Source organism: Diuraphis noxia, unplaced genomic scaffold (assembly GCF_037042655.1).
Source record: "Diuraphis noxia isolate RWA-SAM2 unplaced genomic scaffold, SU_Dnox_SAM2 contig0004, whole genome shotgun sequence".
NCBI lineage: Eukaryota > Metazoa > Arthropoda > Insecta > Hemiptera > Aphididae > Diuraphis > Diuraphis noxia.
In genome coordinates, this window is record NW_028301714.1 from 14,247,773 (window position 1) to 14,275,500 (window position 27,728).

At 30.0% G+C, this 27,728-nt stretch overlaps 3 protein-coding genes across 5 annotated transcripts; 1 reads left to right on the forward strand and 2 right to left on the reverse strand.

Moving 5' to 3' along the window:
- The first annotated feature begins 7,818 nt into the window (after nucleotides 1-7,818).
- LOC149055741 (zinc finger MYM-type protein 1-like) lies at nucleotides 7,819-11,581 on the forward strand. Its single transcript, XM_089227386.1, has 2 exons — nucleotides 7,819-8,491; nucleotides 8,622-11,581. The coding sequence occupies exons 1-2, from the start codon at nucleotides 8,293-8,295 to the stop codon at nucleotides 11,174-11,176; spliced, it is 2,754 nt and encodes a 917-aa protein (XP_089083512.1). The 5' UTR covers nucleotides 7,819-8,292; the 3' UTR covers nucleotides 11,177-11,581.
- A 2,736-nt stretch (nucleotides 11,582-14,317) lies between these two features.
- Nucleotides 14,318-16,954, reverse strand: BCL7-like (chromatin remodeling complex subunit BCL7B-like protein). The gene is made up of 4 exons (XM_089227358.1): nucleotides 16,619-16,954; nucleotides 15,630-15,705; nucleotides 15,392-15,500; nucleotides 14,318-14,844 (listed from the first exon to the last, which is right to left on the reverse strand). The coding sequence occupies exons 1-4, from the start codon at nucleotides 16,708-16,710 to the stop codon at nucleotides 14,720-14,722; spliced, it is 402 nt and encodes a 133-aa protein (XP_089083484.1). The 5' UTR covers nucleotides 16,711-16,954; the 3' UTR covers nucleotides 14,318-14,719.
- A 4,512-nt stretch (nucleotides 16,955-21,466) lies between these two features.
- Nucleotides 21,467-26,977, reverse strand: LOC107173624 (RNA polymerase I-specific transcription initiation factor Tif-IA-like). Of its 3 annotated transcripts, none has more exons than XM_089226848.1 (11): nucleotides 26,315-26,977; nucleotides 25,230-25,478; nucleotides 24,885-24,974; nucleotides 24,691-24,820; nucleotides 24,509-24,614; nucleotides 24,280-24,432; nucleotides 23,988-24,218; nucleotides 23,625-23,876; nucleotides 23,372-23,556; nucleotides 22,183-22,411; nucleotides 21,467-21,749 (listed from the first exon to the last, which is right to left on the reverse strand). In XM_089226848.1, the coding sequence occupies exons 2-11, from the start codon at nucleotides 25,470-25,472 to the stop codon at nucleotides 21,542-21,544; spliced, it is 1,827 nt and encodes a 608-aa protein (XP_089082974.1). In that variant the 5' UTR covers nucleotides 25,473-25,478; nucleotides 26,315-26,977; the 3' UTR covers nucleotides 21,467-21,541. The 3 variants fall into 3 exon arrangements, with proteins under 3 accessions (XP_089082974.1, XP_089082973.1, XP_089082975.1); XM_089226847.1 differs by having other exon boundaries at nucleotides 24,509-24,617; nucleotides 26,315-26,975; XM_089226849.1 differs by lacking the exon at nucleotides 25,230-25,478 and having other exon boundaries at nucleotides 24,509-24,617; nucleotides 26,315-26,971.
- Between the last annotated feature and the right edge of the window lie 751 nt (nucleotides 26,978-27,728).

Here is a 27,728-nt window from a genome sequence, read left to right on the forward strand (position 1 = left end):
AATAACGTTGCACAGTAAATGTTCTCCTTATTATGTGGTGAAAATTTCGTTTCTTAGTTATAACTGTAGCCTTCTCGGTTCTTTCCCGTGCGAAACAGTTTTTGCAATGTTACGCACTTGTAAGACGGAGACAACACATGCGGGTGTAGCGTCCTCTTAACATTACATTTTGAATGAAAGAATTATAAATTCTCAATAGTTCTCACTAATGACTAATATAAATACCCATCAATTACAATAATACACTTATGGATTACATTTCTAAAGAATATTTTGAACTTTCGGATTATATGTAATTTTCTAAAATCTAATCAATAAATTTTTCTACTCCATAATTTAGAGGTAAAATTGAAAGTGAGCCATCAGTAATCATTAAAATCTTGTGGGTTTGAATACGAAAGGTCGAAAGTCCAAAATATATTGAAATATTTATAATTTCAGAGTTTTTATTTTTGTATTCATTAATTAGGCCTAAAGATTTGATTTTTCTAAGCAATAGTGCAATACTCATAGACTTATAGAAATAGATAAAAAAAATAGGTATGATAATGCGTGCAAGTGGGTGGTGCTTATTACGAGAATCGAACGTTTAAAAAGCGCGAGAAAATGTTGATTATTTTAATATATCTATAATATTACAAATATATCAATTACTCATAGAAATTATGAACGATTATAAAAATATTCATAGGCGTAGGGTATATTATTATTTATTAGATTTTTAATGTTTAGAATGTTATAAAGAATACCATCACAGTATCACAAATAACTGTCTTATCAATTAGAAAATAATAAAATTGAACCATCATTCTAATTAGCTGTCCTAAGAATAATGCAATTACTCTCACTTCTATGAAGAAACTTGCTATCTCTCTAAATCCATTTGGCACGACCGCGTCTCTCGGTCCTCGTGGCAAATGTTCCGTCTACTTGCTTAAGTCTATGACCATAAGAGTCCCAAATGAACCCCCAACTCATGCTGATTGTTCGCGCCAATATTGCACTTAAGAGTAGGTGTACTTGTCATGTGATTATCTTGCGATGTCCCGTAATGGTCTTATCACGCGTCACTGCAACGCGGTCGACGGTGGCATCAGCTGTCGAGTGCTAACTTACTGCCCAGTGCGTGTGTGAAGGTGAGACGTTATCAGGGGCGGACTGGTCAGGTGTGCTAGTGTGCCGTAGCACACCGGGCCGGCTCAATATATGGGCCGCCGGGGGCTCATGAACTACAATTGATAATATTAGTATATTAATAATAAATGTATTTTTAAATTTTAAATACCAAACAGTTTAAGACTACCTACTGCTATCGGTTGCCGGCTATTAAAACGATACGTTAATAACTAATAAGTTAATATTTCGTAGTCGAACCACAGAATAGATTTAATCTATTCAGTGGTCGAACTATGTAGTTTATAGCGCAACTTAAGTCGCCCATCATTAAATTGTATTTCCCCGTTCTAGCGTGTTCATTACTCACTAACGTCATTGTGAATAGCGCGGTTTTGTTTTGTACTTGTTCTATACGCAGCATCAAGCATCGTATATACTACGATTTCTTCGTTGTAGTACGGCTAGGTGGTCACATGTGTGTGGGTTGTGATTTATTATTTTTACTTACGGCCCTGGCACAGTTCGGGTGCGATAAAGTCCGCCACTTGACGTACCACTGGTGAGGTTGTGTTTGTGTGTTATGCCCGACGGGCCTATATACTATTACCTAGTAAAACACTACTATATTAATTTTATCATATTATTATAAATGACAATGTCAACACAAATATTTTTGTTTTTTTTTTTTAAAATTAATAACACAATTAAAGAACAGATAATTGAGCCACATTGTGTAGCCTATCATCTAGGCCGTGAAGGTGACTTCTTTTATTATATTAGGAAGCTGAACGCGAGGCAACATTTGTTGGCCTAGACGAAATAGTGTATTATTGAAAAATTAAAAAAACAATTGGAAAATATATAGATAGTAAGACATTAATTTGTGTTGGTAAGTGTGGCCAGTGAATAACTTGGCCAGTGAATTGCGACAGCTGCATCACCATGTTGTATCTCAAGTGAACGCACTGTAGGCGGTTGGGAAACCAGTTAAGGAATGTGCTGCATAGCTAGTGACATTGTTGGGCTGTAGACTAGATTCAACCACTGTAGAAAAATGGCAGCTATTGCAATCAACTAAGAATCTTCTTAAATTTACTGATCTAGAAAAATTCTTGGTCAACCGTGTATCTGCATTTGAGGTCAGTGAAGTAGGTAGCCAGTCAACACAGTACAAGCAGTCCAATGCAAAAAAGGGTACTATTTGCTAATCCATCCAACAGTGTTCCCTTTAAGGAAAAACCATGTTTAGTGTGTCCAGAGCAACGTCGACTTTCAGTATGTGAAAGTTTTAGTAAAATGCCTTTGTCTAAACGCCAAGATGTAGTGTTAAAAAACAGGTTGTGTTACACTTAAAATTGCTCGTATCCTGGTCATCAAGTCCGTCAGTGTCGTGATGGAAATTTTAATAGATGTGGAAAACGACACAACACTAAGTTGCACAGCGATACCCCATTCAACCCTCCTGCTTCAGTTACTGAACAGTCATCATCAACACAAAGGCAATCTGTAATAACGTACGTTGGACATACGAGTATTATCAACAACGCTGCTGGAATGAAGCAAATAATATTACCTACTACACTGGTCAATTTAACAAATATAGTTGGATAGCAAGTTCAATGTCATGCCATTTTAGACTCTGGGTCTCAAATCCTCTCATCAGTGCATAAGCACCACTCTCAAGTGCATGAGCACCGCTCTTCAGTGCACGAGCACCACTTGAACAGAGCAGTGCAGGAGCACATCACAGATAACCAACACACATTCTCAAGATCCTGCGAGCGACAACTGTGCCGTTTCCTTTTAAAAAAAAAAAAACGAAATTAATCAGTGTTCCGTTATTTCTTTTTGAGTGTTTAAAATAATTCTTTCCGTCCTTATTACGTCGACTGCGTTTTCAGACAGCTACGGATAAGGTAAGGCGCATGCGCATCCATATTCATATAGTTACAGTTACATATAGGTATCACATTTTATTTATTAAATTATTATAATTTAATAAATAGATAATTAATAATTGTATCATCGGTATACTTGATCGTTCTCGAATCACGACCTCGAGAGCCCTCCGACGATCAGGGGGAAGGTAATTACGCAAATTTAAAATAACAAGACATAAGTTAAGATAACTAAAAATAATTAATAACTTATAAATATATTTAAGGCATTCATTCAAGGCTTGTGTCCCTTGTGTTGGCCTTACAATTTATTCAGACCAATTCATCTCCCATAAATAAATAATAAATAATTACATTACTATATTAAATAATATTATTATTATTCATTTTATTTTTAATATCTCCTCTTTCCTTTTTCTTTTCTTTTATTTTTGCGTTATTACACTACAATATGGAATGCAAATTGTTAAGAAACCTATCACTTGCTTCAAATTACAAGAATTTCATGAAATGAGTACCTCGAATTGGTTCAAAATACTGATGGCCCCACATTACCTTCCTCATCATTCAGTGTTCAAATCCAACAATTATAAAAATGCGTGTAGTCTTTGGTGATTCTGCTTTAACTAAGTCTGGTCACAGCCTCAATGACATTCTATTATTCTATTACTACCCACCGTGCAACTTGATTTAATTTCTATTATTCTAAGATTTCGATTTCATAAAATTGCTCTTACTGCAGACATAACTAAAATGCACAGGCATATAAGAGTTTCGCCTGAAGATTGTGATATACAAAGAATATACTACAGAGAGAGTCCTCCTCAGCCATTGGAGGATTATCGACTTCTAACTGTAACCTATTGTACCAGGCCTGCATCATTTCTGGCCACAAGCTGTTTACTTGAGCTAAGTTACAATGTTGAAAATCATGTGACCCAGCATGTAATCCAACAAGATTTTTATGTTGACGACTTGCTAAGTGGTGGTCAAAACGAAGCCGAGTGTTGTAAACTCTTTCAAAATCTATTTTGTGAGCTTAAAAAGGCTGGCTAACTCCTTCACAAGTGGTGCTCAAACTCAAAGTTAGTTATGTCAAGAATGTCAGATCCTGAACGAGATCCTACTTACATATCTGTTGTCTATAAGTGAAGAAGATTCTGTCAGCATACTAGGTCTCACTTGGCAACTAAGTAACGAGCGCTTCAAATTAATTTTTAAGGATTTATCAAGTCCTCTTCATATGACTAAAATAACACTGTTTTCCAACATAAACAATGTATATGATCCAGTGGGATTCCTAACGCCTGCTTTGATTCGAGAAAAAGTGTTGCAATTATGGTCCTTAAAGTTGAACTGGGACATACCACTGTCTGATAAACTACAATCCAAAAAGACACATTTTTATGAATCTCTCAAGGTGTTAGAGTGGTTATCAATCCCACGTGCATGTTACATTCAAGAGTACTACCTCGGTGCAACTTCATGGTTTTGGTGCTTGCGTTTATTTCCAATCAATTATCACATCGCAATGTCAACTATACTGTTCCAAATCCAGAATGGCTCCACTAATGCCCAATACGATTCCACGTTTGGAACTTTGTGGAACCATTCTTTTAGCAGAGCTGGTCTGTATGGTTATAACAGCATTGGAGCGCGTTAGCATTCACTGTGGTCCCAGTAATGTCACCTTATGGTCTGATTCATCCATTGTTATATCATGGATCAATAGTGACAAACTTCTCAAGTCTTATGTCTCCAATATAATAGCACAAATATTGGACATAACGAAGTCCTCTTAATGGCGTCGTGTACTAACAACTAGTAATCCTGTTGATTTTATTTCACGTGGATGCTCAGCTGAATCATTGTTATCGAATGAACTTTGGTGGAACGGTCCCAAGTGGTTGAATCAGACTAAGGAGCTTTGGTCATCCAGCAACGTCATTCACACTGAACTACTCAAGGTCACAGTGATTCAGCTCGTTCTTGTAGTGACTCAAACACCAGATTGTCAGTTTGAAGAAAGGTGTTCTTCGTGATCCAGAAAAAATAGTATCACAGCATATATTCAAAGATTTTGCTACAATGCTCGTACCAAGATGATTTCTGAACGACGATTGAAGGCTATTAGTGTTGCTGAACTATCCAATGCTACCACAGTACTGTGTGAAAAATGCAGTCCATGTCGTTTTCATTAGAAATTACCAAGCCTAAGGCCAACAGATCTGTAGGACGGGACGTCTTAGTCCATTGCGTACACTAAATTCATTTCTCGATGAGGATGGTCTTTTGCGAGTATTAGGCCGACTTATAAATGCTGACATTGCCTACACTAGGAAATGTCCAATTGTATTGCCCACTAAAGGTATAATCAGTAATCACACGGTTAATTTTTGAATATGAACTCAAGCGTTTGATTCACATTGGCCCGAGAGGATTGCTGGCCAACTGAACACTTCGTTATTAGTCGATTCGCGGTTGAGTAATCGAGACGCTGTATAATTTGTTTCCGCTCTAGCCCGTCTCTATCTGCTCCATTCGTGGCACCACTTCCACAGGAATAATGAACATCAAGCGTCCGTTTACCAGAACTGGTGTTGATTTTTATGGATCGATTTTAATTCAAAGTGGTATACGTAGAGTGGTCAGCACTATATGGTATATTGCGGTATTTGTTTGTTTTGTGACTCGTGCTGTCCACCTATAACTAGTCAACGGACTTACCACTAAGGTGTTTTTGGCATCTCTCATGTGGTCTTAATAGTTACTAGAGTCAATAGATATGTGTAATATACTAATAAGTAAAAATTAAGTAAAATCAAAATAATATAAAAGTAAAATTACAAGTCCTATAAATTATAAACTTTATACAATTAAAATTGTATGCCATTTAAATTGGCTAAATTGTGTAAAATATAGTAGAAAAGATTAGTGCCTAACTGCCTAAGCCCTGTTACCTATTTTTATCTTATCGTGTTGTATTCATGAATATATTTTCTTGAATTATCTTTTGAATTTGAATTTTCCTTAATTCATATTATAACGTTTCTTTATTTGTTTATTTTATATTTTTTTATTTGCTATATTTTTTGCTTTGTACCCGAACTTAAATCAGTAATCACCATTTGCGTCATATATTCATTTCGGTTATTAAGGTTTAAATGTAATACTTATTGATTCTATTTAATCATCTATTCATCTATTAATGCAATTTCATTCTTTGGTACTCTCGGAGCATTAAAAAATTTTAACAAATACATTTAAAATATTTAAAAAAGAACAAGAGAAAATTTATGGATTAGGGATAACACTAACCTAACTCTAAGAAATATGATTCGTAAGTTACAAACGCGCAATAGACTGCAGTTTTTCAAACTTATCAGCAATTGTTAATGTATTGAAAGTAATTGGCAATGGAGAACTTCCAAATTAAAAATTAATATCCCTATTAATATTAGAATATTAAGGACTAATTTTTCAAATAACAAATTTTAAATACATTTAGTATTAGTTTTGTAGAACATACTAGGAAAAAATTAATATTATATATATTACAGATATTAACAAACTGTTTACAAAATACTAAAATTAATTTATTGATTACACATGATCTGGTTGAAGTATGTTATTTTGGAATTTTCATCTTTAAGGAACGATGAACATCTTTCAAAATTGAAACCCAGTGCCAGTGAATTATGTGGACAGTTTGGAGTGCAGCACCATAATCATAAGTGTGGGCGATGCCGGATGCACAATTCTACGACCCACATGGTCGAAGGGCCCATAGCCGCCAATAAATGTTTTTTTCTTCATTTTCCTGGTTCTACAACGATTATACTGCATGTACTGCGTAGTATAACATATCGATTTAAACGGCTATTTAACTAGTAACGTAAAAACCACGGCATTAAAACCGTTCGGATTCTACGGCGAAAATGTCGCAGTGTGGCCGGGTTCGGTTCATAATAATTTTTTTTATTATTTTTTGTTTAACTTTATATAGCGATGATATAAAACTTTGGTCAGTTTTTACTTGGTATTTTTAATTAAATATTTGAGAAATTACTCAACGTAGAGTGACATAAATAGATTAGTTGATTGTTTCAATGAGAAAATTATCTTAGAGTCCTTTAAAATTAAATTTGAAAATATTAATAGTTTCAATTTATTCTGTGTTTACACCAAGAAGGTGTAGGTTTTAGGCAGTTAAAATGATATCAGAAGTTCTAAGTTGTAAATTTGTATCAGTTTTATTTTTTAACTGTGATAGGTTACCATTGTCCATTAAATTTTATTTAAAAACTTGAAATATTTTATAGTCAAGTGCTTAGGAGAATTTATTTAGGTACAGTATTTTTTTTTAAAGGGTTGAGAGGAATATATCCCATTCCCCATAGCCCCTAACCACAATTATGCCATTACAGGTGTGTAACAAAATAATAAAAAAAATATTTATGTGAACGCATTGTTTGAACCAGGCGGCTAGAAAGAGGTATATTTTAATCGCGTTATTAACAGAAATATTGATGTTTGGATGGGTGTCCTACAGCCCCGACTATAAGAGGATAGCTGGGGCTGCGGCCTCCGGGCCTGGGCCTCAGAGAGGACCCGCGCCTCAGCCAAGTCTACCGGATCTTAGTTTTAATGGGGAACCGATATTATGTTGTAAATGAGTCTCGGATATGTTTCGCGCTAATATCCTGTCTAAATAATTATACCGTAGGTGGTAGGTACTATGTTGTAATAACAAGTCTGCGACAATGCCGGTGCCCGGTACTATAATTTGCGAGGACCCAGGGGCGGAGTGGCCCACCGGGATACCGGGAAAAATCCCGGTGGCCTGGAAGCCAAATGGCCCGTTTACCTAAAGTATAGATAATAATAATGTAGAGTAATGAAAAAATTTATTTATCTATATATATACGAAGACGAAATCAAATTTAATTATAAGTATACCGTATCTAATATACGCACGTATATACCCACTTCAGTTCAGTTCACACTATCTATTTTTATAACTTTCGCTGTAGCCTTCTATGTCTTCGACACGGAGTATTATGTCTATATTATATTATATCTGTGGTCTACGACAATATCTTATCGGTTTATCGCCTCGCTATACTATCGAATCAAATGTACATTACTATATTTTTTCGTTATTTTGTCATTAGATAAAATACGTTGCGAGTGGTAACTACATTTATATTTCATACGTATTAAAAAGTTTTGTTTTTAAATATTATATTCATTTCAACCTAAAATATTTCTCATCAAAATGAGCGATAATAAGAAAAGAAAAGGTGGCGCTGAAAGAGAGAGGGAAAAAAGTAAAAAGTTATTGATGTTAAGTGGAAAACAATGTATGAGATTAGATTCATATTTTGGTAAAAGAAATCCAGTTACACTTTCAACGGATTCGGAAAATATCTCTGATCATAATGATTTATCATTTGAAACGGATCATACTTCCCAAGGTAAGCTTATCAAATAAAATTATTTTTTTATATAGGTACCATATAAGTTATAAATTATTTAATAAATTTTAAGTTATAACAAAAAAAGTAAAAAGTTTACCCCTTGACCACCCTTTTTTTTATTTAACAGATATTAACGAGTTTACTAACGATGAAAAAATATTAAATTCCGAAAATAGTAGTTCTGCTCTAATGCAACTTCAACATGACACTCCGGTTATCAATCCAGAAAAAAACGTAGAATTAAACAAATTTAAGAAACCAAATTCTCATAATTTAAAGTACTTTTTTCAAATTCATCCGGTACAACCGTCTGATGATTCAATTTTACCATTTTCGAGTAAAAAGGTATTTTTTCGTAACAACAAATTAAATAGGAATTGGTGTACATACAATGAGCATTCAAAACAAATATTTTGTTCCGTTTGTTTGGCTTTTTCGACTGACAGTAATGCATTTACTAATGGTATGAGTGACTGGAAACATGTTTACCAGCGTATTTCAGAACACGAGGCAAGTAAATGTCATATGCAATGCTCTGAAGCTTATTTTATGCATGTTCAACAAAAAAATATTGAAAATTTATTATTAGTTGACCAAAAAAGAATACAAAGAGAAGAAGTTAAGAAAAATAGGGCAGTACTTGAGAGAATTATTGAAGTTATCAAGGTTATTGGAAAACGTGGTTTAAGTATACGAGGTAAAAATAATGAAGCTGCTTATTTACTCAATGACCCTATCTTAGATCATGGCAATTTCCTTGAAATGATTATATTATTAAGTAAATATGACGCTGTTTTAAATGAACATTTGAATAAAATTATAAATACGAGCGAAAAAATGCATAAACATGGATCTCAAGGGCGTGGAAGTTTTGTTACTCTTTTAAGTCACTATTCAATAGATAATGTAGTTACATCAATCTCTTCATTAATAAAGTCTACTATTTCAAATCAAATAAAACAATCAGATATGTTTTCTGTTTTGATTGATACTACCCAGGATATCTCGGTGATAGACCAGTGTTCAATTGTACTAAGGTACGTAATAAATGGAGAAATAAATGAAAAATTAGTCGCTGTTAAGTGCTGTACTGATTCTACAGGGGAAGGTATGATGAAGTTATTACAATCTGCATTATTTTCATTAGACATAAACATTACTCGTTGTATTGGGAATGCTACAGATGGTGCAGCTAATATGCAAGGCATGTATAAAGGTTTTACGTCTTGGCTTAGCAAAACAGCGCCCGAACAAGTTCATGTTTGGTGCTATAGCCACGTTTTAAACCTGGTAATATGTGACGCTACAAAAAACCCAGTTAAAGTAGCAACGTTCTTTTCTATCATTAATTCATGTGCCGTATTTTTTAAAGAATCATACCAGCGTATGAATATTTGGAAGTCAATAAGTAATAATCATCACGATAATATTCGAAATAAACGTCTTCAAATCATCGGAGAAACGAGATGGACCGCAAAGCAAACAGCCCTTAACAGAATTTTTGGTACTTATGATAAATTTGACGATGCTTTGTATACAGAGTTGATTATTTGTCTATCTAAAATATCTAATAATGAAGGTTTTAAGCCCGATATTCGATCTAAAGCTAACTGTTTATTGTCATCATTATTGAAGTATGAAAATATCCTCATTGCACATATGTTTATGAAAATATTTTCTATAACAGGTCCCTTATCAAGATACTTGCAAACAAGTGGCTTAGATTTATTAAAATGTCAACAAATGGTCGAAGGCACTTTAAAACAAATAGAAAAACTCCAACGAGATATGGAAAATATAAAAATAACATGTGATAAGTTTATAGAAAAGGCTCAACGAATTATTGATTTAGAAATTGAAAATACTGAAGATGAAAAAAATAAGAAAGATTTAGAAATGTGTGATATTCAAGATCAGTTTGAAAATAAACGTATTCAAAGAAAGAAAAGGATGTCTACTTATGAAACGGAAGATGAACCAATAATTAATGCTGCAAAAAAATTTGAAGTTGAAGTTTATAATAAAGTATTTGATGCTATTATACGAAGTATGACTTCAAGGTTTATTAAAAATAATACATTATACTTTGATCTTTCTCTATTATCGCCAAACAATTTTGAATCATTCAAAAATGGAATGCCGAGTGGTGCATTATCTACATTATCTTTGAAACTTAAACCATTTATTGAATGTAACAATGATGTTGAACAAATTAAAAGCAGTTTATGTGAAGAATTATTACATTTTTCTAGCTCATGGGAATTTTTAAAAAAATCAGTAAATGACGAATATAATATGATATATTGTGAAGATAGTGAAAATTCTGATGACAAAGAAGATTCAAATTCATGTAAAATAAAGCCATGCAGAAGTTGTCAAAATTGTCCTCTTTGTTGTTACAAGGCCTTAATTAAATATAGTTTATTTTCTAACACATATCCAACTTTGATGTTGGCATATCAATTCTTACTGACATTACCCGTAACACAAGTTGCGTGTGAAAGATCATTTTCAACACTGAAGTATATAAAAAACCGATTAAGAAGTACGATGAGCAACGAACACTTAGAAAATTTCATGTTAATGGCAATCGAGAAAAAAACACTAGTCGAACTTAACAATGACGAAATAATAAACTCTGTTGGAGAAAAGAGTAAATTATTAAACAAATTATTATTGTAAGCATTGATTAAGTAGGTATGTTATGAGTAATGTTATAAGTTAATGTTAATGTTATAAGTAAAACAATTATTATAATTATATCTGAAGCTAAAGTAGTTTATTCTTTGTAAGTTAATATATTTATTTTAATTTTATTAGAACATATTATAGGTATAAAAACAATAATGATTTATTATTATTTTGGTTTGTGTATTTTTATTTCGGTTTTATAGTTTTGTTAATAGTTTTATCTGTAAAATACATGCACTGTTATATTGTATTTTAGTACCTACCTATTTGTTGTTTGTCTGCCTATATATATTTACATACAAAATTAGATAAAATACAATTTTTAATCAGGAATTGAAAATTTTGAGTGGCCTGGAGAAAATTAATTTTCCTGGCCTGAATTTTTTTCCCACTCCGCCCCTGCGAGGACCTATGCAAATTATAAACGCGAGGCCCCGGACTTAGAACTAAATTACCATATTTTATTTGCAAATACATAATTATAATATTTCGGCATTGTATACTTAATAACAAAACTTTTTTTTTATTTTTCACTTTTATTAAATATTTTATATTTTCAGCACTATCAATAGTTATTTTACAATATAGATAAGGCATTATTATTTATTTATTTAACATAGATAACATTATTACAAAGCCAAACTCTTTACTTCTACAGGTTATTGAATAAAAATTTTAAAAAAAATAAAATTAAGCATATTAAAAACATAAAACTGATTAACAAGTTAAATAAAACAAATTACAATAGTCAATAAGTGTGATTAAATAATAATCGTTAAAATTAAAATTTTTTTCTAGTTTATTGAGCTGCAAAAGTATGTAAAATATCTTCTAAACTTAATCTGTCTCCAATTTTCACTTGCTAGTCAGTTTTTTTTTTTTTATTGACGGTTTATATAAGTAAATAGTTACCATTTATTATCTAATATGGTTTATTATACAGATGCCATGAAGTATAGGTACTTACCCGTTTCGACGTATTTAATGGGTGTCTAGAGACTTTCACTGAAAATTCACATAAAATACTATCAGCACATCGTATATATTTATAAAACTAATGTTCAAATAATGATTTAATGACCAAATATTAAAAATATTTTAAAAAGCAATACATATTTGATTATATTATGAATTCTTAAAATGTAAATATGTGTACTTACCTAATGAATTTAATATAATTTATTTATAACTGTACAAATATGATATTAATATAAAAAATATACAAATAACCCAATAGTCCCAACATTACTTGTTATTTCTTTAAAATAAAATAATTAAAATATTTTTCATGTAGGTACCTAGGTCACATAAAAAATAGGGGGAGGGACTAAGTTTAAATTAGAGCTTAAATTTTTTTTAGAGGCGACAAAATTAGGTTTTGTCTTGTGCACTATTTTTTCTTGAGCCGGCCCTTGACGTTCGTAGGTATACATTTCTATATCTATGATTATGCACTCTACATCAATCATTTTTTATATCATAGTCTATAGACAATAGACATATTAATAAGTCTAGGTAAAAAAGTACACAATATTCATAAAAGTTAACAAAATGTATTTACGAAAACTAAATATAAAATATTGTTCAACTTTTTGGACGGCATCGTGGTGTAAAATGTAAAAATTATATATAATTAGTGTTAAAATCGCCAATCGGTAGGATATAATAAGCGTAATTTAAAAACTACACCAAATGTACATCAAGAGTGGCAAAGATTTAAAACAATAAATATGATCAGTACCAAGATAGGTACCAAACGCTAAAGTAAAATAATATATTTTACTTAAAAAATGGAAAATATTTTCAAGTAAACCTATAACTTATAAATTTGAATTTAAATATGATTTCAGGAGTTGTACTTGTTTAATAATTAATAAAATGACCTGTATAATCGACATAAAATATTAAAATACATTTTGATAGAAAACAAAGTAGGTAATAGAATCTCCTTAAATAATTTTTAAATTAATAAAATTACAATTCCAACAGTTAATTTTGGGACTATAAGTAAATTAAAAAAACGGCAGTGAATTACTAACCTAGTGAATTACTCATGCTGTTAACTAGGTAGTAGGTACATATTAATAAACAACTTATTTTAATTTTTTACTATTTTCTTATAATCTTTTAACTTATCCATGTTAATATTTAAATTTAATTTTGCTTATTTATTAAAAAATCATTATTACTAGTATTAATAATTACCACTACGTCATTATATAATTATTTGTAAATTATTAATATTCATGTTCATTGTTTCTATATCATCTATCAGCTATCTAATGTCAGTTCAAATCCAAATGTAGAAATGGTGCATATTTAAAGACTAAATTCTTTTTAACACATTGCTTTAGTGCATGTTCCAACCCTGGTAATAATAATAATAATAAAAATTTGTTAAGTCAAATTGATAGAAAAATATTGACAGTATGACACAGAATTATTTTAGAAACAATATTAAAAACCAAGACAGCAGCGGCTTTTCATTTTATACTTCCTGTATTCAGAACAGCGAGTTGCATCCAACTTAAAATTTTAAGATGATTTCAGTTCAATATCTGTTTTCTCACTCAAACTCATGTGCAACATAGATAAAATGCTTTCACCTGAAATTGTTTTTCATGATTTCTGAATAATCTTATAATAAGATCATCTACTACAGAATTTATAGCGGATAGTATTTTTGAATAACATATCGGTTTTATATTTTCTTATTATTTTACTTTGTATTCAACTTTCAAAAACCAAAATAATTTTTGTAAATTTAAATATTTAAATTACTTTGAGAAAATATTTAGACTAAGCGATGTGATATATTTTCAAAAATATTATTCTCTATCAATTTTATAATAAATGATTTTCCTTAAGATTATTTAAAAACAAATAAAAATAATTCTGTGTAACGGCGTTTCATTTATGTAATGTGTGTGCTTAGGAGAGAAAATAAATAGTGCACTTTCTCTTAACATTTTACTTTTAAACTTAACATCTCATTAAAAATCTTAAAAAACAAATTTTCATACTTATTATTTATATTTAATACTGTATAATACTATAATAATGTTTATTTTTAAAAATTAACTTTGTTATAGAATCCTAAAGTATCACAGGCTTAAATAAATTAAGAAAAAATTTTCATTTAGTCAATGGTATAATACGCAAAATCAATTATATTTATTTAATATTTATCCCATTGAGTCAAATTTTGATAGTCAAAATATGAATAAATTAAGTTTAAAAAAATGAAATAAAAAAATAGCGACTTATAGGTAATATATACACAAATGCACATTTTATGATTCTAATACAAAAAATGTCAACACTGAGGAATAAATGTTTGTCATTGGAAGGAAAGGGAGAAGGCAGGGCAACATACATTTATAGCACAATTAATAGTAGTTACAGTAAAAGTTTCTGAACAATTTAAAAAAAAACATATAGAGGTAGGTAATTAAGTGTTTTTACACAAAAAATTTTACAAGACACAAATAAAAATTCAATTTTTTTAAAGGGTAAAGCAACGGAAAGGAAAATTTATTCAGTTTTTATTTGTTTAGCTGGCGGTGGTTCACTGTTCTGTGAATTGGAATCTTCCGAAAAACCCAACTGAGTGGCAAATTCGGTTGGTTCTTGTGAATGAGAATCACTGACGGAAAATGCTGCAATAATAATGTAAAAAAAATGTTGTCTGTTTATTATTTACCAGTGTAGCGATGAGATTTAAGAGGACGTCGCACCCGCATATGTTTTCTCCGTCTTACACGCATACAATATAGAAAATTGTACGCTTAGCAGAACACGTGTAGCTCTGTTAGTTTAAAAATTAGAGTGAATTTACCTCTTATAAAATCTATAGGTAAAATTATTATCTAGACAACCTCATAAGCTTTTTGTTATATTTTAATTTTAAAGCGAGTAATGACTATTTCAAGATGTACAAACAATTTACAATGTTAAAATGCTCATAACTCACTTTAAAATAAAAATATAATAAAAAGCCTATGAGGTTGTCTAGATAACAATCTTACCTTTAGATTTTATAAGAGGTAAATTCACTTCAATTTTTAAACTAACAGAGCTACACGTGTTCTGCTGAACGTACAATTTGATATGTCGTACACGTGTAAGACGAAGACAACATATGCGGGTGAGATGTCCTCTTAAGTAAATAATGTTTAATTTATTCTATATTTTACGTAATCTTACAGGTATTTGAGTCGTCAGCAATGGAGAAATTTGAATGTGTCGCCTCAATAGGTCTTTTTCCCAATATATTCTCTTTGTTCGAATGAGAATGTTCTTTTGACTTTTTCTTCTGAAAAATATAATATTTGATTAAAGAAAATCTGATTGTATAATAAAATGTCAGCATTATAGTCATATAATGCAGTATTTGATACAAGTTTTAAGTATGAAAATATAGTGCTATTTTAATAAGACTAACCTGTTCGTTGGATATAATGGGTACCCATTTATATATTTTCATGGTAGTCTCTCCGATTGTTACCCATTTTTTTTCCCTAAAACAATAAATACAACTGTGATGAAAATATTGTCTTTAAACTTATGTAACAACTCAATTTTAATTTGATTTTAAGAGTGTAATTTAATAGCATTATTGAACAATTTTATAACAGCGCAAGTAACAAAAATTTAAGTTTTGAGAACAGTTTCAACAGTTAAAGAATATTTAATTAATATTAAAAAAAAAAAGTAAGATAATAAATTCAACATTCTATGCAAAATATCAACATTTTTTTAGTATCTAGATCATATTATTTATTGATTTTTAAGTAAATGGAATAATTTAATTGTAAAGTAACTTAACATTACTAGACGTAATATAAGTACTCTTAATCACAAAAAATTAAATCATCAAATAATGATACACGGTGAAAACAATTAAAAATTATTATATATACTTTTAATTTATGTGTTGAATAATTTCTACAGCAAAAACTCAAACAGGTAGCTATGTAATTAGTACAGTACTAAGGTATGTATTTCAAACATAAGCAACAACCTTTAAAAATAGATGATTAAAAAAAAAGTAATAAAAGTACCTAATTGAATATTAAAATGTATAAAAATTGTCCTTGTTGTTTTGTTGACAAGTGTAAACCAAAATGAGTGAACATCCAGGACATGAGATTTTTGTACAGAGCACAGTATTTGTACGATAACTTCATCCCGATGACAAAAAGTCTCCTAAAGACGTACCTATAACCCATGCATAGAAGGTTGCATCCAAATGTGGCTATGGTACGTCGGACAGGTGAGTGATGCGTAGAAAAAAAATCTGACAGCGGACGACTGCAGAACAACTCTACACATAAGGGGAAAAGTCGAACGCAGGACGGTTCGTAAGGCAGACATCGTATAAATAAAAACGCACTTGTTTAGAAGCTAAATGTACTGTATGTCATCACTCACCACCGGCGGACCTTGTCAACGACTTGCATGACCCTCTTAATGTCATCTTTGGCCCTGCTCCTGGTCTCCGCACGCACTGACCGAGACATCATAATACAAACAACCGGCGGTGCTGTTGCGGGTAAAGGAGACGTCCGACCCAAAACACCGGACGGATGGCTTAAAGTGGTTGATCAGCGGCGGTAAGTGAGATGCACTTTCCGAACCGGGTAACGGGACGGTGGGACAGGAAGATGGCCCCCGAGAAGCGAAAACAACTTACTCGTTGCGACGCCGGATGCCGGATAACGCAGACTATGCGGTGTCGGTGTGTGTATTTTTGCAGACTGTAAACAACCACAAAATAATCGATAAAAAAATTAAAAACCCAAAACTGTTATCATGTAGTATCATTCAACGCGAGCTGGGCGCCATCTGGTCGCGCTCAAAAAGATAATCAGGGCGTTTGTCTCGAGGTAAGTTTACACAATACAAATTATCAATTAACGTACTTATGTCAAAGAGGTATTAGGAGTACCGAGTAGGTAGTGGACATCACTCAGTGATCATTCAACCTTTGAGAAAAATGTTTATATGGCATGGATGGGCTTACAGCCTGAATTATGAATCCTGGACAAATCATTCAATAAAAATTATGAGGAACCCTTTAGCAGCGACTCAGGAACGACGTGAGGGTAAGGGGTCACCTTAGTCACTCGGGTGGTTTCCTAGAACACCATTCTCAGGAGGGCGCCAAAATTGTTTTTTAAAATTTTACAAATTTTTGTCAATAGATAGGTACGTAATAGTATTTTTTGAAAATATCTAATACCTATAACTCAATACTATGATGTGTTGAAAACTATGGTTATTTCGTTTAGCCACAGATTAAAATAATATAATATACGAAATTAGTATGTATTATCGTAAGCATATTTATTTTTTTTATTAGCCTTTATAAAAATTTGGCTCATCAATTAAAGCATATCTTACATTTAAACCAAATAAAATTAACATTATTAACGAATTATATTTAAAAAAAAATATATATATATATATATAAATTATAATACAAAAATAGATAATTAAAAAATCAAATGACAAAGCTAACCTCCTGGATAAAAGAAAAAATAATGGTGACAACTTTTTCAGAATTGGAGTTTAAAATAGAGGAGAGATTGAAGGGGACGTTCAAGGAATTGAGAGAAGACATTAAATTAGAACGTTTTATAGAGAGTGAGGAGCAATCGAAAAGGAAAAGGATATGCGATAAATGGCATATGCATATGCATTCGTTCAAGTAAAGAGTACAAAAGGGGGAATCATAATTCATAAAAATTTAATTATGTTTGCAATGGTTTAGCGTAGAATGAACCATTGACAGTATAATAGTTAGTAGGTAGCGAAATTTCTCTAAATTAAAACTTATAATAACACACTTGCAATTTACTATGGCCAATAAACTTTGGTCTCATCATCGATTTTATCTACAGTAAACGAAATAGCAGCAGAAATAGTTTTTTCTACATTCATAAATATTTTTTCCGAAAGAAAAATCAAGAAACTTGTTGATTGATAACACATTTAATTTCTTTAACTAAATATTAAATCATTTAAATGACGTAGTTGTATAATTCAAAATTTAAATGATTTTTATTACGTAGTATTATATTTCAAATAAGTCAATTTTTAAATAATAAAAAAAAAGTATTTGAGTATTTGTGACCAAAAAATTTTAAAAATAGGTACATTCCTCAACACGTTATTCGTGCTATTTTATTCTGTGTACCTAAATATATCAAATTTGCTTATTGTGAATATGGTATACAGATTGTAAATTGCCTTTTCTAATGGAAAAAAAAATTGCATTAATAACGTTAAGAATTACACTGCAGGGAACATAATCTACCAATGTACGTTATAAGTTAACCAGTGGCGTATTTATGGGGGGGGGGGATTAATCCCCCCATAGACTGTATACACACAATAAATTATAGGTAATCGTTACTCGTTATAATTTGACGATTATTATTTAAAATATTATGATTTTTTTTTTTTTTTTATCAATAATTGGTTAAATTTGCAAGAATAAAACCGCCGAGTTTTATGCTTGCAGACTGCAGTTCAGTCTTGTAAAATTATTAAGTATTCGAATAAATGTAATAATATGAATATGTATTCAAATACTTTTTTTAGATTCTGAGCGGAGCGATGATGAATGTATTGATTTTACAATGATGTGTTTTTTTATTCTTTTGTGTCTGTCATCACGTTTTAGGATAGTAAAAATGCTTAGATTTTCTTCAACAGTATCTTTTCTGATAGGAAAATGAACCTATAATGAACCCCTATTTTGGGGGTCAAAAGTAAATTTCCCAGTAGTTTTCAAGAGCGCCGTGAAAAACAAATGAAAAATTAAGGAAAAAACGGGAATTTTTACGCAAACCCAATTTTGGTCAAAATCGATTTCGGTTTTTGGTGTAATTATAAAAAAAATGTCCGTAGATACATGAAATTTTCACTGGTTGTTTATATTAACACTTTCTATATTTGATACAATTTTAAGAGTATTTTGACTTGTTTTGAGCTGTTTACGGATATACTTATAGTTTCCGACTTTTTTAGGTTTTTGTTTTTTGAATGTCAATAAAACTTTATTTGTTGGGTAAAAATGCTTGAAAATTTAATACGATGCTTCTTATTTATTATTACAATAGTGGTTGAAAAATATTAAAAATCCTTAGTCACAGTTTTTTTTTATAACCATTTAAAGTTCAAATCTTGACAAAATACGGAAAAAACACGAAAATTAGCAAATTATTTTGAGTTAGAAATTCATAAAAATGTTTGTTTTTGAATCTAAGATTTGAAAAATTTGTATAAGATACTTCATAAGTATGCCTAATTTTATCAAAAAAAAAAAAATTACACCAGAAAGTCAAATCAAATTTTTATGAGCATTTGAAGTTCATATTTGTATCTTGTATTGTAATATTGCAATAACATGATTAACATGATTTTGGTTTAATAAAACATTTAATCTCAAGTAATGTGTTGTGTATTATAATTTTGACAAACGTAGAAAGTATAATTAATATTAATAAGCTTTTAAAATTCCTGGAAACTTGGGAGGGGGCGTAGCCCCCTCAAGTTAGTAATTATCATAAAAAGTCATATCCCCCCCCCCCACATGACAAAAACCTAAATACGCCACTGAAGTTAACGTTAACCTAACGCACGACCGCTATAATACGCCATACATTGTCATAAATATTATAATCATTATATTATTGGTTTAACAGCTGTATGAGCGTAATGCACGAACTAAGATAAAATCTATGACTTAGTTTGCGCCATTTATAGCCATTATCGTATCTACGTTATATGAGGGACATTTACCCCTTCTCCCACACGAGTCCAAATTGTATACACAATACAACATATATGTATATTATAGTGTGAATATTATTGTGAACTGAACATTTTCATATTCAAATATTTAAACCCCCCCCCTCACCCTACACGTGAAAAATCCAGATATGCCACTAATGCTACTGAGGTAGATTAGAATAGGTATGAAAAAAAAAATGCTGACGTATGATTTTTGGTTCTTATTATTCATTATAAAAACAAATAATTAAAAACGACAAAAACATAACAAATAACACTTCATATTTACAATATAATTTTTGAGAAAAATATTTAAAATAAAATCATTGTCTATAATAGTATATATTTTAATATTTATTAAAGCCATATTGAAAAACCTATCTTGAAAGTTAAATAGTTACAATATAGTTTATTTTAAATTTTTATATAGTTATTGATTCTTATTCCTTTGCATGGCCAAAAATATCTTTCAAGTGTCGTTTAACCAATAGTGGTATCTTGTGTATCTACCCAATTTCAGCCACTTGAACTATTTTAAATGGTCAGTAAATCTTTAGTCTGTTAGTCATAATATGACTAATACGTATATATATTATTCATAAGACAAAGCACGCTATAAAATGTTTTTCAAAACTAAAAGTATCACTTCATACTGTATAAGTATTAAGTATATATTAATAAGTTATTGCTATTGCAGCATTGCCTATTTACCAATCAAATCCTATAAAACAAAAAATATTAATTAGGTAATAGGTATCTATATCATATTTATACAGATGACCTTTATGCAAATCAGAAAATCTAAAGTTTTCAACCGATTTTCAAACAATTTTCGCCAATAGATTCATGAAGATCTATGGAACCTACATTTCAATTTTCAACACAAAAATTTTGAATTCAGTTAACCATAAAAACTATTTATTAAAACATTTATTTTCTTTATTTACAAATCAAATAAGTAAACTAAGGATAGGAATTTGAAGGAAAAATATTTACACTTTGAAAACTTTAAAAGTTTGTGATAAGAATAGGAAAGATATAAAAATGTTACTCAGTAGGAGATATGGTGTAGGATAAGAACTAAATACCAAAGACAAAAATTTGTCCTACATTTTAACAGTATTTTAAAAACAAACCACTTAAAATGTAAATGCTTGAAAAAAAAAATGTGTTCCGATTTAGAACATTGTCCATTTTGACTTTCGAATAGGTTAGGTTATTTAGCAACAGCTATTTTGCAACAGCTATTTTGTTTAGTCCTATTTGTTAAAAAATATATAGCATAGTAGGTAAATAAAATTCCCCGAAAATTATGTACAAAAAATAAAATAGTTATTAGATATTATAATTTAAGACCAGTTTATCCTTGGTTATAACAGCTTAAGTTACTGTGTTAAAAACCATACAATCCATATTTTTAGCCAACCTAAATAAATGATGAATTTTTTGGACACTGTGTACTTTTAAAACATAAATAAATAAATAATATGAAATTTAATATATTACTGATGTTATAAAAAAATAAACTTTTCTTTTGAAAAATATTAAACATCATTAAAAAAATAAATTTGTGGTGTTCCCATAAGCAAACTGTCCTAACCAATCCGTTTTGGCAGGAGAAGGAGATAATACCATACTCGGACTAATGTCCATATTATCTGGAAGTGATGCAGGATTTTTGTCGAAACATCTTTCTCCTCCTTTAGAACTTTGTATACAATCAATGTCTCTGTATAAATCAGGTATAATCATATCCTTCGACCTAAAAATAATAAACAATTACTCCCTATAATAGGACATACTTTAATGTAATTAAATAGCAATTTTTAACAAAATATCTAATAAAAATAATTAGGTCATTTATATATTTATTGAAAAATTGACTACATAATACTTAATATAAGGTTTACAGAATTAAAATTGGTATGATTTATTTCAAATATGATATTGTTTTGATTGTGAAAGGAATTGAAAACCACAAACATTTTAAAATTGTATGATAACATTTCAAGATTGATTTTTAGTAAGAGAAAGAACAAAAATATGATGTTAACATAACATAAATGTAGGTAATTTCACTTAGGATGAAATGAAGAATGATATGCTCACTTTAAAACAGAATTGAAATTTTTTAATCAACAGATAAAATTATATAATTTTTTTTTATTTTATAAAAAATATTACTCAATACTCACTTAGGAAGAACATATGGATCAAATGGAAAATAAGAGTACAGCCATTCATCCTTGATTGATTGATCAGTGACTCTAATATGACCATCCATTACCACATAGCAATAAGTCAATTGGTATGTTTTTGTAATAAGTGCAAAACGATCAACTACTTTTGAACAACAAAGACGTAATGGACTTAATCTACATGTGACTATATTAGACAAATTTAAATTTTCCATAAATCTAAGATCTGAAAAAAATAATGTCATTATTGGTATTCATTAAGATTTAGATACATACAGCTAATGAAACTAAAGTTATATATAATGTTTATATGATGGCCATGAAACAATTTGAAATTAAATTAGTTTTAAATTCTTAAACTATATAAATTGGATGTTTTAATGTCATTATAAAAACAAAGTGAATAAAATATAAAAACATCTGTAATTGTTTTACTCATCGTATGGATATTGAATAATACAAAATTGATTATAAGACAAGTATGAAATTTGGATTTTATGATAAGAAATTCATTTAGTGGTTCTGTACAACTTATATTGGGTCACAGTGATTAGACCTATACACATTGTTTGGTTGTCATCTGGTCACTGTGATTTCCCTAACTCTGTGGTCTGAGATTAGAGAACTTACCTGTCAGCCCAATAGAAAATTATAAGACCATCCTCAAGACCCTGAATACTATTCACAACTGAGGAGATGCATCTAAACACCTTCAATTAACACCTTAGATGGGTTTATTATCACAGCAAATCCAGTAAAGGAATTTAGATTGACCAGTTTATGAAGAAGATTTCAGAATGAAACTTAAAGGTGGGGGAATAATTTACCAGAAAAAAAAACATCGAAATAAAAAATTAGAATAGCTAACATAAAATAAGTCTAATGCCTAGGGCGGGATGTCGGGCTAATCACATACATTAACTATTGTTTAATGAAATAATTTATGATTTTTATATTTTAAATAATTCAATTGCCACTTTGTATATTATTTTAATGCTTGATTTGCAATAAATAATTCAGTCGAAGAGAAGTCATAGTAATGCAGTAATGCAATTTTCCCTTTAGTTTGCAATACCATTTAAAAAATAAGGAAAGAGGGTCTAGAACGGAAAATTCCTCCTAGATAAGAGCTTTCCTAAAGATGCTTATAGATTATTCTACTATTTCGGAAAAAATCAAAACCTACTTCGTTTATTATCCATTAGATCTTGATGTCTAAAAGAAATAATATAGAACAATGCTTGACACATTGAATAAAATACTGCATGCGATCTTAATAACTCTTCATCTACTACTTTAACAGATTTATCTACACTATTAATATAGTTATTGCACCACATAGACATTTCAAAAAGAGTATTCTTCAGCACGCTAAAAATTATAAACATACATTTAAGTATTCAATATTATTTAACATATTTACTGTAAAAATTAATTACTTATTTGTAATAAAAGGTGCTCTGCAATGAAAACTAGCCAAATAACCAGCTGCTGCCTGTCGCAGAGTAGACGGGGATGATATATCACAACATTTTTTCAACAACCAATTACTAAAATTTTCTGCTAATGTAGTTTTAAAACTAAGAAAATAGTAAATTACATATTGAATATGACTACTGTTATATGTCGGAAGAATTTCACTTTCAAATATTGATAACAAATCATGATATAATAATTTAGTACTATCCCATCTGAAAAGAATATAAATTTAAATAATTATTTATAAATTGAACAATTTAAAAAAAAATTAAGTATCTAATTGAAACATAAATTATAATTTAGTCAATTTAAATGATACCTACAATAAACTACCATTGAGATTATGACAAGTAGTTTTCATATAAATAAATATTCTTTTGAGACAAATATCCAATGAATCTGAAAAATTTTCCACTTCATTTTTTTTAGGACAAACTTTCATACACCCTTCTTCATCTACATCCATTGGAAATATGTCTTCAATTTCCATATTAGTATTTGATCCCAATCTGTCTAGTTCATCTTTGGGTATATGAACATCAATTTCTACTAATCTGCAAAAATAATATAGATATTTAGGAAAACAAATTTAAAGAATTATTTTGCTGTACTCACTTGTTGATAATGAGACTAAGAATATTTTTTCTTAAGGATGGTTCATACTCAAAAATATGAAGTAAATTGTGTATGTAATGAAGATGGGAATTAGACGAATTTGTCTTATACGGAAACTTTTTTTTAAGAGCTGATAATAATAAATCTTTTGATCTAAAGAATAAAGATAGTATTTAAAATTACAAATTAATAATGATGTAATAAATATGGTTTTAATGAGATTTCTTACAATGGAATGGCTTTTAAGAGAGCTTCAAGAGTTACATGGACATTTTGAAACCCTCTTTCTTCTTCTTCAGATGGCATACCATTGACTCGATCACAAACAGCACTATCTACTATAAATTTTTCTAAGTTTATAGATAATAGATACTTATAGACAATTTAATTTTAAATCAGTTTTGGTATTACCATGAGAAAAACATGCCACAAGTTGTTCTATTGCAAACTGTGTATGATAGCTGTATGCAGTACAAACATCGAGTAAAAATAATCGATATTCCTTGACTACATCATCACTTCTGTTCATCCATTTTAAAATCTGATAAAAAATAGAAATAAATGATAATTTTCTTTAATATACATAAGTTATTTAAAACTCTTACCAATATAACTTTTACAAAAAGTGTAAGATTTTCATTAAGAATATTCACACAATTTCTGGCATCTTTCAATAACTTGATAAGTTCATTATCCTGTAAATTACTTTTGTTTTAATAATAGTTGACAAGTACTTAAAGCTTATTATTCATTACATTTTAAACATGGTTTTTATTGTTTCATTTAATTAATATGGTAACACTCCACATAATTGATGGTAAAGCATATAAAATATAATTTGTCCATAAATTTAAATATTTAGCTCACTTAATAATTAATTACTATAAACTGTACTAGTTATATAGTATATACTTATAAAAAATATCATTTAAATTGTTTACTCAACTTACATTAATTTCGGTAGCCAAATCTCTTATGTCACAAATTAGATTATTATACGCAATTTGATCATCTTTATTACTGCTGTCATAATTAATGAGCAATAATTTCAAGTTATTGAATAAATCAAAACACACTCTTCGACCAGGTACATTATTTAATGCCGTCTTTCCACATTTTTTTAATATGGAGGGTGAGCTTATAGAATTATTCAATGCGTGAATACCACTTTTTGAAGCACTGAAATATGACATTTGGAACTAAAATCAAATAAAGAGAAAATTTAGAAATACTATTTTATTTATTAAGGTTTGTAAATACCTAAAATACCTAGATAATTCCTTTACCTAAAGAATAAGTAATTAATATTTATTGAATTATGTATGTCTTTATGAAATTATAATATTATAAAAGTAAAATACTACAAGTAGATACATAGAGAATTTAAAAATGTATTTAGGTATAGTTCTCTAGCATAACACAAACCAATTCATAGTGAAAATATTTTCAAGGGACTTATGTTAGGTAGTAATGAATTGTCGAGGTCCTAGTGCAGAGTGTTGTGTAGAGGACACAACTAGTCCATACCAACATGTGTTGTCTCAATCTTACAAACATAAAACATAACAAATGTTATGTTCGAAATAATCCATTTTACTTGTAATTTATAAAATTAGAATAAATAGACCCACTAATATAATATTTAGAGGCAAGATTATTGTTTAAAGCGACCTGGAGGGTTACAATAACATATTAATTTTCAAACAAGTTAAGATAATTTTGAAACACTTATCACTAGCTTAGTAATTAAGATATCTGAATTGAACAGCGGTCGTGTGAAATATCTAAGACTACTGCCCTAGGCGTGTTCTAAAGCCTCGTCCAGACCAAAGAAAAATCTGTCGAAAACAAGTGTTTCGAACATGTCGTCGACAATGTTTCTGATTTCCCGTCATAAGCGGTAACATAAATATTCGTCGACGACAGTGTCAGAAACATATGTTCCCGACAAATTTTTTCTTGGTCTGGACCGAGCTTATGAACAAAGGTTCTCTTAACAATACAGGAAAAACCGTACGGAAAATTGTATACTTACCAGTCGGTTTAGCACATAATAAATTGTAATTATTGACACCGCGATAAAGGTTTGATCACAGAATAAATAACGTATGATGACCGACGGAAACCAAAAATAAAATACTAATTACAGTTATTAGTGTGAAATATAAAATATCGGAAATAACGGAATATCGATATAGGACTCAATGGCCACTATAGTCATTACAATTTGCACAATCGATCTCTGTGCATTTAGTATCTACACATGTGCAAAATAACGCACTTGAGTATCGTCTATATTAAATTTATTGATGACGATTGGCGATCGCCTACTACCTACATAACGTGATTAACTTGTAACGTGTAAGTATGTAGTTAGACCAAAAACAAAAAAAAATAGTATAATTACATTTAAATGTTTTAATATTTTATTAAAATTAATACTACGTAGTACGTATATTTAAAATATAATATTTTACAATTTACGTTTTTCGGTTATCAATAATCGAGAATTAAGATATCAGATATTCTCCTGTGGTGGACGACGGCACGGATATAGATACTAAAAATATAAAATTTTATCAGAAAAATATCATGCTTGTCTCATGCTTAATCCATTGAGTAAATAATAATCTCTATAATTGAAACATCCAAATCTGAGAATATTCATCAATATTAATATTAAATTATTAATCGTACGTTCGTATGGAATATGGATAATAATTTTTGAATTATATTATCAAGTTTATAAGTACATTAAATTATCTAAACAAAACCCATGTGCGCTTTGGCTTTTTCATTCGAATTTTCTATACATTTTTAAGGTTATAGATAAGTGATAAGTGATTACAGAAGTTATACTTTCCGATGCCAACTTCAAGAGTTAGATCGTCATATTGTCCCGGGTACATTTGAAACAAAAACAAAACTTTGAAAGCAGTATCTATGTGACCATTGTGAACAGATTAAGACCGGGGCTTTTTCAGGTTTTTTTTCGGGTGTGCGAAGTTTCAAGCAGGCCATCTAAAAATAGATATACATACGTATATTATGTATATTATCCTGCTTTCGATTATTTCCATACATTATAGACCGGTTATTACAATTTGATTTTAATCATATAGATAATTGTGCATTTGTGGATCGTGCATTATTTTAGGCTTTAGCAAGGGGCAGGCCAATTGTAACATTCTAAAAGTAAGGGTCGCATCCACACACCCTGACCCCCCCAAATGACGCCCCTGGATTTAGAGTTTTACCGCCCATAGACTTAAATGAGTGGATCTGACATCAGCTGAAGATCATTTAAGGAGGGGGCGAATTGGTCTCAAAGATTGATAGGTACTAACAAAAGCGTAACGAGACGTGTGATTCGTCTTGAACGCAATGGCAATTTATATTTAAATACAGATGGTCTCCAATGTGTTAAAGAAAACTATAGTTAGTAGTGT

Excerpts from the sequence above, each read along its gene's own strand:
- LOC149055741 (XM_089227386.1), top strand. The coding sequence starts at position 8,293 with ATGAGCGATAATAAGAAAAGAAAAGGTGGCGCTGAAAGAGAGAGGGAA. Across the intron at positions 8,492-8,621 it reads AACGGATCATACTTCCCAAG|ATATTAACGAGTTTACTAAC; the intron begins GTAAGCTTATCA and ends TTTATTTAACAG.
- BCL7-like (XM_089227358.1), bottom strand. The coding sequence starts at position 16,710 with ATGATGTCTCGGTCAGTGCGTGCGGAGACCAGGAGCAGGGCCAAAGAT. Across the intron at positions 15,706-16,618 it reads GTTGACAAGGTCCGCCGGTG|GGAAAAAAAATGGGTAACAA; the intron begins GTGAGTGATGAC and ends TTATTGTTTTAG. Across the intron at positions 14,845-15,391 it reads TGCTGACGACTCAAATACCT|CATTTTCCGTCAGTGATTCT; the intron begins GTAAGATTACGT and ends TTATTATTGCAG.
- LOC107173624 (XM_089226847.1), bottom strand. The coding sequence starts at position 25,472 with ATGTCATATTTCAGTGCTTCAAAAAGTGGTATTCACGCATTGAATAAT. Across the intron at positions 24,821-24,884 it reads TTTTTGTAAAAGTTATATTG|ATTTTAAAATGGATGAACAG; the intron begins GTAAGAGTTTTA and ends ATTTTTTATCAG. Across the intron at positions 22,412-23,371 it reads TCTAATGGATAATAAACGAA|ATCTTAGATTTATGGAAAAT; the intron begins GTAGGTTTTGAT and ends TATTTTTTTCAG.